Raw genomic sequence first — 11,240 nt, 5'->3', positions numbered from 1 at the left:
ACCCGTTGCTCAGTACAACTCTATGTTCTTAATGTTCTTTAGGCGGATGCTACCAACAGAAGTAATGAGGCCTGTTATCCCATCAAGAATGAGAAACATGCTTCAGCCACCTTAGGAAAAAATAATACCCGCTAAAACAGACACATTGCCGTCCTCCAAGGGCAGACAGATATGTTATATTGTTCACGTAACGAGCTCTACCCACTTCAAGATACCCTTATCTTTAGGATATGTTTATGAGCGTAACAAGCCGTACGGCAAGGCAAAACGAAATTAAGGGCGGGGCCCGTGGTGCAGGCCGGGGCCGCGTACATTATAAAAGGTAGGTGTACCGATGCATTAAGGCAATCATGGTTGCCTATCGTAAAAACCATCTCTATCGATATAAATTGATAGTAATTGGATAGAGTTCTCATCTGCTCATTCTTGTATCTCTTACGTCGTGGAAAGAGTGTATAAGAATCAACCTCTCACATTTCATTCCTCCTAGCCTTTTAGTAGAAAAGGTTCGTAGAAGTAATATTATAGAGATAGAAGATAATTAGGATAAGAGGATTTGAGGAGTGGGCTCTCGAGCAAAAAACATTTAATACGAAGGGAAACACAGCGCAGCAGCCAAACCAGTGGGTGATGGGATTTATGATTCCACAAAGATGGGTTCTGACACCACGTGAAGGCTTCATGCAGAATTTCAGAAAGACAACAACGAGTCTTTTTAAGCCCAGAAGACGCAACTCATTCTAGCAGAACGATGATAGCAGGGAAACCTGCTGATTCTTTTTGTCTGAAATCTTCTATTTTTGTCTTCGTTGTTTCTTCGTGTGCCCTTGACTAGGCAGGCCCTTGAAGTTGAAGATGGGGAGTCCCTCACACCGTCAGGGAAAACATATTCTGACTTTCTTTGCATTTCTTTTCCTGGGCTGCTTTTACAATGCTGACAGCTCAGTCTCTCCGAGCAAGCTCTACATTGTGACCGGCGCCGTGGAATGTTCTGACTGCGCTTCCAAAAATATTCAGCGTCCCGTCGCGTTCGATGGTAATTTCGTTAAACTGAGTAGAATGTCATATTCCTATAAATCGATTTTATTGCGAAGACATTTGTGCCGTTGAAACTTTAGCGATCATATTGATATTGTAACTATAAGGACTTTCTCGAGCTTCTATTCTCTCAATTAATCGTTAGCTGAAAATGATAATAGCTGGATGTTGCCGGCTTCAAGCAAGAAAACAGTTGGGGTTCCCTTATTCTCAAATTACCCAATTCCGACTTGTGTTCTATCTACAGGTCTAAATGTGGCAGTTTACTGTAAGCTCCGGAAAGGTAAGTTTCAGATCAAAGGCACAGGGAAGGTCGACAAACACGGAAATTTTAGCTTGGCGCTTTCACGCAAAATCATTGAAGATGGAGGGGTTAAAGAACAGTGCTATGCACAGCTCCACGGAGGCCCCAAAAACACTCCATGCACCAAATCGGAAGCCAGCTTCGATTCCGCCAAGCTTGTTCTCCATTCAGTGGAGGGCGCAACAGACAAGTATAGAACAGCAGGAAAACTGACCTTCTCATCGGATACCTGCACCCACCCGTTATTCTTCTTCGACTATCCGATGCCAGGCTTCCACGGATACTATCCACCGACCTACGGGACGCCTCTAACACCTGAATACCCCTACCAAGGACCGCCTCTTCCACCTCCAGCACCAGTCTATGCCTACCCAGTAACACCCCCGGCACCTATATACTCGCTTCCCCCACCACCACCACCTCCATTGCCCATTTACTTGTTTCCACCACCGCCACCGCCTCCCCCTCCAGTATTGCCCATCATCCCACCCCCTGTCCCCCCTGTAGTGCCTATCTTTCCACCCCCTCCCCCTCCAATACTGCCTGTTCTACCACCACCTCCTCCTCCAATACTGCCTGTTCTACCACCACCTCCTCCTCCAATACTGCCTGTTCTACCACCACCTCCTCCTCCAATACTGCCTGTTCTACCACCACCTCCTCCTCCAATACTGCCTGTTCTACCACCACCTCCTCCTCCAATACTGCCTGTTCTACCACCACCTCCTCCTCCAATACTGCCTGTTCTACCACCACCTCCTCCTCCAATACTGCCTGTTCTACCACCACCTCCTCCTCCAATACTAACACCTCCTCCAGCTCCACCAGTATACCCATCGTACCCAGTGCCGAACACACCGGTATATCAAGTGCCCACTACACCAGCTTACACTACACCGTACGCTCCTCCTGTGTACACTCTTCCTGCTCCTCCCGGATACATCCTTGCGCCACCTGGTTACACAATGCCGCAGCCGTACCCGCAGTACCCTCAGCGGCCACCTTATCAGGGTTACCCCTATCCTCCACCGTTGCCCCCTTACGCGTTCCCGCCTCCTTTTAAGGGATACAACTAAGTTACCTCATCTTCACCGCAGATTCTGCCCTTTCTACTCCGGTTGCACTGCGTTCCCAGGATACTCAGTCATGTCATCTTTGCTCTTCATGTGCCCTGTATTTGTCTTTCGATGCATATATATCGAAGCTGTAAGTCATATATTTCCCATAATGAAATAATGTATGCATGTAGGTCCTTACTCAGGTTAAAATTTGATTTGGTTGGAAAAGGTTCGTTGTCCAAGGTATTTGATGCATCGTTTTTATTGTGCATTATGGGTTTAAGAAACGATGAAGAAGATATGGAATTAGAAGGAAAGAATTGCCGTTCCGTTATACACATTCGATGAAAAAAATCGTTCACAAAACCAATCCTACCAGAAACAGTTCGGACTTATTCGTCATAAGTCTTAAGATGTCTCTCTCTCTATGTTAATCAACTTCTACAGTCTTCCCCTTCATCTCTCTGTTTTCCGATGTCTTTCCCATTCTCTCGATTTCTTGATTTTGATTCTTAGGGATCTTTCTCTCGCTCTCTCCCTCTCTCTCTGTTCTCTTATTTCTATCCCCTGGTTGGAATTCTTCCTCTCCCTCTCTTTCTCTCTTTCTCCCCCTCTCTCTCTCTTTCTCTGTCGCTTTCTCTCTCAAATTCTCCCTTGCTCTCTCACTCTCTCCTTTCTTTCTTTACCTCTGTCTGTTTCTCCGTCTCCCTCTCCTTCTTTCGCTCTCTCTCTCTCTCTCCCTCTCTCTCTCTCTCTGTTTCTCCCTCACTCTATCCTTCTTTCGCTCTCCCTCTCCCCCTCTAGCAATCGTTCTCTCGATTTAATAATGAATTTAACAACCCTTATTATCTAAAAACCCTATATTATCTACTCTCCATATCTCATTTCACTTCTGAATCTGGATTTTCTTGAGTATCAGGTTGAATGAAGTGATGGCCACACGCCCTTCATATTTTTTCATTTATTATAACTCCCTATTCTCAAATCTTTGCCCGTATGATATCTAAGGATCCAGCCTTACTTTTGAAGTCCCCATTTAATATTTGAGATCTGATCTTCCCAAGAGATCAGATCTATTTTTCACTAAATCTATAAAAAATAGTTCTAGATAGCTTGAACTAATTCCTGAAAGTCTGCCTCCCTGTGGACGACCCCTCTACGCAGCATTTACATCTTAACATAGATGTCTCATTATGAATATTGTTGTATAAGTTGGTTACAGACAATGATAGTATTAAACTAGTTAACTAAAAGTAAAGTTTAGCGTATCAGAGTTCAACACACATCAGCAGCCAATAAAAGAACATACAACTTAAGCTAATAGTATATAGGATAAGTCAAGTGGCTCTGAGATAATTAGTAAGCATTTACTAATTATGTGTACTCTTGGATGAGAAATCTCAGATTCATGAATAAGTTGAATAGTTAGCAATGATACATCTGAGCCATAAGTACTATAATGTTCGAATAGTCCACTGTGAATCCTGAGAATCGAATTAAGTTCTCATGGATCCTACAATGAAAGTTTCAAAAATATTTCCACTATGGAAAATTGGATTATTGTACATCCATAACGATACTTATCTTACACCAGCTATATCTTAAACATAAATAATGAATGAGATCTAAAAAATCATATAGAAAAAATATACTCTACCATAATTACTTGAAAATTTAACTGCAAATACATGACCAGCTATGTGCTTATGCTGTAGTGGAAGCTTGGCCAACGGACATTTGATTTATTACACTAAATTGTATCCTAAACCATTATTCCCTTCATCAATTTATAAAACTCTGAATCACTACTAAAGTCACTCAAACTTGTTGAAAACCTGGCAATGTAATCTTGATATAAACATTTTAAGTTTGCCTTAATTCAAAGATACTTGTACAAAGTGAATATTGAGTCAAGCCACATTCAGGATGATCACAAATGTAAATGTAAATTTAGTGAAACAGAAATAAAGGCATCTACAATAAGAATTCAGAGAAAGTAATAGGATTATCTTGAAGATTGCTTATTTTGATTGAAAGATTCAGGGATTCAGTAGAAAAATATACCTGTTGTAGTCGCGATATGAACAGAGATTAAAGTTATCGAACCAAGACATAAAAATTTCTATGGTAAACGTTGTATATGTTTGGTGTGACAAAAATAAACTTTGATGTTATTCACATATGCATATTGGGATTCCACTCCCCACTAACCAGTATTTTATTTCCCTGCTTTTGTACACGTGTTTTATGGAATGATAAATTTTACTCAGACCTAAATGTTTTGATGAACTTAAGAGATTCTTGAATTAGTGATTAATTACAACATTGCATGTAGGCAAAGATGTGGATGGGCAACCTGACACGTGGTATAGTGGATGTCAGTTATTTGATCAGCCCAACCTTTAAGTTTCTTCTCATGTCTGAACATATGACCTATTCTAAAGAGAATGATGGACTTTCTGGGGTTGAATTTGTTGCAACTCAAGAATATTGGAGTATCAGAAGTGGAAAGATGATTTCACAATATTCAAACGCTACATTTGCATTTCAATGTGAAATAATTTGTAGAGACAACATGAAGGTATGGACACGATGCCAATTTTACTTCATTTGATGGAGTTATTTGCAGACCACCATAAACGTTGGAGATATGATACATAGAAGAGTATATTCAGTTCTCGCATGGTTGAGCCGTCATCTGTATGGAACCATGCGCTAAAGAGAATCAAGTGAATTGAGAGGTTGAATATTTTGGGAGTTGAACTCCCCATTTAGATGAGCATGGAATTTATTCTTCTATTACTATCTGAGTCTTCATCCCAGATCATAGTTAACTTTAACAACAAAAAGCTTCAGACCACTCTCACGAAGCTAGAAAACATGCTTACAACTATTGGGGGAAACCTTCAAAAGGAAAGACTCCAAGTAATCGAAGTCAGTAGGACCAACGAGAAGCTAAAGATGATGTCTACCTCAATGAGGAGAAAGGGGAGGAAGAAAATTATGAAATGAAGGAAAATGCCCTAAAGGATACATGCTTCCACTACAAAATAAAGGATCATTTGACTATGAGCTACAAAAAGTACCTCCACAATATAGCTTAAAAGCAGCATGTGATGTTCCAGGTATCTATGTGATAATACTTGTATTTGCAATACCCTACATCTTGGATGTTAGATAGCGGATTGCTTCTAATGGTTGTCTTGTGACAATCTCCAAGTATATATTTCTCTTAAGAAGTATATGAGAACACACCATTATCATTTTGGAGATGTTGAAAATGGAGGAATTTTACATAAACATGTAACTTTGTCCCATTTTATTTTGAGTCATATGTGATTTGAGAATCTTCCACAATAGGTAAACTACACAAATCCCCATTTTGCGGGAAAGGAGAACATGCTAAGGGAATTTCAGAACTGATATATTCTAATGTATCTGGCTTGTACATGTCTACGCAAGAGGTGATTGTTCTCACTTCATTACTTTCACTAATGATTGTCCTAGACACGGATGGCTATACCTAATGAAGTCCAAAATATTTGAGAAACTCAAGGGGTTTAATAATGAAGAGGAAAAACAGTCTGGAAAGAGTATCAAAATACTTTGACTGGATTGAGGAAGAGAGTACTTGATTATAGATTTCTCTTAGTTTATGAAAAATAAATATTGTATTGCACCTCCCTACACTCCATGCATGAATATTTTATTAGAGAGGATACATCAAACCTTTTTGGACCTGATAAGATTAATAATGAGTTTATCAAAATTACTAATGTCTCTCTGATGATATGCACTTGAATGAACGACTGAATATTGAACATATTACCTTGCAAATGAATGCCTTCCATGCCACATGAGATATGGAAAGGAAGAAAACTAAACTTCATGCATGAGAAAGTATCAGGATGCCCAACCCATGTGAGGATGCATGACTCAACCAAGTGGGACCCCAGGACCACGCTATGTCGATTTGTGAAAATCCAAAAGAAACACATGGATACTACTTTAAACACTCCCAGGAAAAAATATTATTCTCTTAAGAGAGGGATTTGTTATTGGATTATGAATATCTTTTACGAGAAGATAATTTAATCAAAGTAGTATTGTGAGAAGTTTAAGTCCAAACAAAATTCATAATGATAAGCCAAAAATAGGGTTAAATTATCCAATATTTATCCCTTATCGTTATTAATTTCAGCTTATGCAAAAACAATTACAATTTCTTAACTTAAGGGCACAACGATGAGTATAGGGATCGTCCAAGGGAGGCTACTAAGGAAATTCAAGTACTTATCCAATTTAATTATCTGGACCTAATTAGGATTAACTTAATCTTCAATGAATATCAAATTACCCTAATTATATGAAGAATTTAGAAAGGAGGATAGAGGAGATGGGAAGAATAAAAGAATTAGGGATCTCTAAATTGACTTCTTTGATCCAATAAAATTGATCGAAGGAGTCAAGTAGATTGGTAGAGAAGAAAACTTAATGTAACTTGTTTGTGGCGGGCTGGATGTCAAAACATACTTTTTATAAACTTAATCTATTTTTACATAGAAGTTAATCTCTTTTTTTGTTATTTTTTAGTTCTTAGTGTGGAAAGTGAACATCTAGCTCAATTTCAGTATTCACTCCTGATAATCCTAATAAGAGCTTGTACATGCCCCTCAAGCCAAGAAATTTAGAACTACAGACCAAGATCAACTAGAACAATAAAAAAATTCACTAACAAATAACCCAAATAAACTAAATTTCAATTTCAATTACAGAGAAGTTCTAAAAAAATACCAAATGCAGTTAATCCAGGCTGGTTCTCCTCTTTGTCTTGTAGATATGAAAGAGTCCCTTCTAGAATGACCTCCGCAACTTGAGTTTATGTTTTTATACTTAGGTTAAATGGTAAAAATTACCCTTTTACCCCCAATAACTAATTAATTTTTATCCATATATGTAGGCTTGATCTGAATACTGTATAGATAGAAAGAGGATTTTGAGATGAATACGGCCACAAATTTTGAGCTCAATCTAACCCCACGATGAAGAGTAATTAATAAATGAATATTGACCAATCCTAGCTGATGGATCAATATATCATTTTTTTAATTAAATTTTGAAAAACCTGCATTTGGTGTCGATTTCTGACTGGCAGCCCAAGTATAGAGTGAATTTAGCGGGTCTTCTTTCGGTGTGCCACATAGCCCTGGGATGAAAATAAGAAAACATGATAAATCAATCAAAATATGTATCGATTTGCATGTACATGTGCATTTTTACTAACGACACACACTCATGTGTCACCACGTCACCCCCCATGCGTCCATATCTGTTTGCACAACACATACTGTGCATTTACCTCCCTCAAAAGGTGCTGGTGTGCACCACATTAAAGCTGTTGACTCCCTTCCAATGGCTGATATTTTGCCACGTGGCCTCCCTAACTCATGTGCTTGAATTTTTTCGCAAAAGTTGCCTGATTGTTTTCACGCGCTCAAACCAACGCCGCTTAAAAATAATTGGTAATATGCCATCTTTTTCCATAAAATTCATAAATTAAGAGAAAATTAGTATAAAATCAGATTTACGTGGAAGATAAATTAACATGTAATATATTATAACAACCCTATTTTATACTCAGTAAATGTATAAAATGGTGATAATTCTAATTTTTGATTTTAGGGTGTTATCAACTACCTTATTGGATGAGGGCTTGGGTCCACCGTATGTTCAAGTACATTCAGTTGAGGCACTTAAATCAGGAAGAACAGTGAACCAACCTGATCGTTATGTTGGACATATTAAATCAGGTGAAGCAGGGACACTATATATTGAGGATACTGATCAAGTAACCTACGATGATTCAAGATTCCAAGTCTTATAAATCACAGGAAGTGATGGATTCTAAAATTTAACCCATGCATCAAAACCATGTATGGTACTCGGTTGATAGTCTAGAGGCATAGTACTTTTCGTTGTAAGTGGATGTGTAAAAAATGATCATTGAATATGGACAAGTGAAAAAATCATTTTTGCTAGTTACCAGATCAAGTCAATCATAATCCTTCTTGCCCTAACTCCACATGATGATTATGAGATCTTGCAAATGGATCCCAAGATTTATTTCCTCAATGGAACCTTGAGGGTTACACATCTAACGAGTTTCCAGATAAGGAGTGCAAATTGCAAAGAGCCATTTTATTGGTACCGGATAAACCTCGAAAAGCTGGAATGTGAGATTTGATGTGGTCTCAGATCTATGACTTCGATAAGAATAGAGACCAACCATATGACTACAAAAAAACTAGTGGGAGTGCAATCACTTTGTGATTTATATATGGATGAGATTTTACTTGTTAACAATTGTGTCAGGATATTCTCGTCTATAGAGTTGAGGCTTTCCAGGAACTTATCCATCCGAGATTTGGAAGGAGAAACCTACTCATTTAGAATAATGGAGGAAGTTGCTAGGATCATCCCAATCCATGTAAATAAATGCCATTGCCAAAATGTTTGGCATGGAGGACTACAAGGGAGGTCTTATACCATGAGACATGGAGTTTAAGTATCCAAGGAGCACTCATCTAAATTTTTTGAAGATAGAGTGATGATGGAGAAAGTTCAATATTGTTCAGCCATCGGATCTATCATCTATCAAATGCAATGTACTAGGCCTGATAATGCGTTTTATCCAAGTGTTACAAGAAGATTTCAGAGAGACCAAGGAGCGGAACACTAGCTAACAATGAAATGAATCCCTAGGTACTTCATAGGGACTAAGTATTTACTTCTAGTTTATGGAGGAGAAAGCTGAAGCTTCAGGGTTATACTATCCTGATTTTTTAGTTGAACCCAAGCGATAGTAAATCTACACCTGGATTCCTAATCACATTAACGGGAGGCATGATGTCATGAAACGTTCTTGTTAGAGCACTGGTATGGGTTTGATGGTCGAAGGTGAATACATTACAGCAGCCGAAGTCGCCAAGGAAGCCAAGTGGTTGAAGAAGATCATCATTGAGATTGGCGTTAATCATTCAATCTCAGATTCTATTTGTTGTGTAACAACAATAGTGCAAAATCACAAGCAAAAGAGCTACAATCTCCTCATAAGTAAAAGCAAAGTCTGATGTGCTTTTACTTGATTAGATAGATTATTGTTGGAGGAGAACTGGTGACAGAAAAGGGTTCCATCAATTAAGAACATAGCATACCCTCTGACAAACTTCTAGCTAATGTATTTTTAGCATCAGTAAAAAACAATGGGATTATTGAACAAGGGTGATTGCTTTAGTCCATATAGGAGATTGGTGGATATTATGTGGGTCGTCGTCAATTACACTCCCATGACTTATTTATGTTTATTGAAACAAATGTTGTTTATTATTATTTTTGTGTGATGTTTATAAATAAGTCTCAGAATGAACGCAATGAAGTGTTGAATTATGAGGATATAATGATAAATTCATTTCTAGTCTTCCATACAAACATTCATATGGAATGGACAATTGACATGGGCAGAGAGTTATCTGAATAGAATAACATTATTTAATCCTAGTCATATAATAAGTATGGCTCATCTTCTCATCATAAGTAAGGAGACACTAAGGACATATGGTGGGTGCTCTTTAAAAAAAGAGTTCACTGAAGTGTTCCATATGCATCCCTTCACGGTGTATGACGCATTAGCGATTTAGAGCTTTTCCTTGACTCGTTAAACTTCTGTCAAAATTCAAAGTATTTTGTTCTTCTCTGTGAGAGTAGCTTAGCCTTAGATATATTTACTTTTACCTTTCATCATGAGGTGCTCACACAAGAAATGCTAAATGTTGACATGAGGGCTCATCATGTCTTTTTTGTTGGTAGAGTTTCCCGCTTTAGAGGGAATAAATGATATCATGTTAACTTTGTCTGTAAAAAATCTGTTAAATTTACTTCAATTCATGATACATAAAACTATTATACTCATAGATCAATTTTCATGACGAGTAAACTTTGTGTCGAAATTTCTTGCTTCTCCTTCAGTTTCATTAATTTCAGGATCCCCGTCCAACTCAACTCATGCCCATAAAGAATTGGAATGGATCCAGCTGATGTAACCTACATGATATGCTGATTTTCAAATTTTTTCCCTTAAAATTGAATCTCTCACATAATATGAATGAGAAAAACATTATATGTTTATGTTGATAGATAAAAATAATATAGAATTTTGAATTTTGAACTAGGTTTCACTCTTTTGTTTTATATTTTGATAAGTTGAATCAAAATATAATTGCTCTAGTGTAGTATTGAATGACGTCCATCCTCTCCTAGAGGCAAGGAAAGGTGTTATTAAGTAAAATAATTTAGACATACAAAATTTATTTCATTGTTTAAAATCTTAAATGACACTTTATGTGAGAGTCAGGGCGGCCCACTAACCTTGATAATCAATAATTGGAATGATCAACCTAGAGAATAAGAACGTGGATTAGCCCTCGAATTGTGGTATGCGATATATTCTCTTAGGTTTTTATGGAGGGAAGTGAGATTAGGATAAATCATATGTAACCAAGTTGAATCAGATTCCATGCAACCCATTTCCCAGGAAATTTCCTCGCTTTGAAATTTATGCTCAGCTGATAAACAAGAAGTCCAACTTTCACTATGGTCACTTTACAGTTTCTGATTTTGAATCTTTTTGAATTTAACCTAAATTGATAGGCATAATTTATTGAAAAACCTGGACACCTGATACGAGCAGTGTGATGTTGAAGCTCTAGAAAAACATAAATCCCTATTAAATAGCTCAAACATTGATGTTGAAGCTCTAGTAATTAAAGCATGCAGCCCAACTT

The 11,240-nt window shown here is 37.8% G+C and overlaps 1 protein-coding gene across 1 annotated transcript; it reads left to right on the top strand.

Annotated features, from left to right (window-relative positions):
* The first annotated feature begins 727 nt into the window (after positions 1 to 727).
* LOC144716938 (uncharacterized) lies at positions 728 to 2,628 on the top strand. Its single transcript, XM_078592218.1, has 2 exons — positions 728 to 1,036; positions 1,286 to 2,628. Exons 1-2 carry the CDS (start codon positions 856 to 858, stop codon positions 2,416 to 2,418), a joined length of 1,314 nt encoding a protein of 437 aa, XP_078448344.1. The 5' UTR covers positions 728 to 855; the 3' UTR covers positions 2,419 to 2,628.
* Positions 2,629 to 11,240: the final 8,612 nt, after the last annotated feature.

Source organism: Wolffia australiana, chromosome 2 (genome assembly GCF_029677425.1).
Source record: "Wolffia australiana isolate 7733 chromosome 2, ASM2967742v1".
Classification (NCBI taxonomy): Eukaryota; Viridiplantae; Streptophyta; class Magnoliopsida; order Alismatales; family Araceae; genus Wolffia; species Wolffia australiana.
This window is presented reverse-complemented; position numbering and strand designations above follow the sequence as displayed.

Coding starts and splice junctions, on each gene's coding strand:
- LOC144716938 (XM_078592218.1), top strand. CDS start 856: ATGGGGAGTCCCTCACACCGTCAGGGAAAACATATTCTGACTTTCTTT. Junction 1,037..1,285: donor GCGTCCCGTCGCGTTCGATG/GTAATTTCGTTA, acceptor TTCTATCTACAG/GTCTAAATGTGGCAGTTTAC.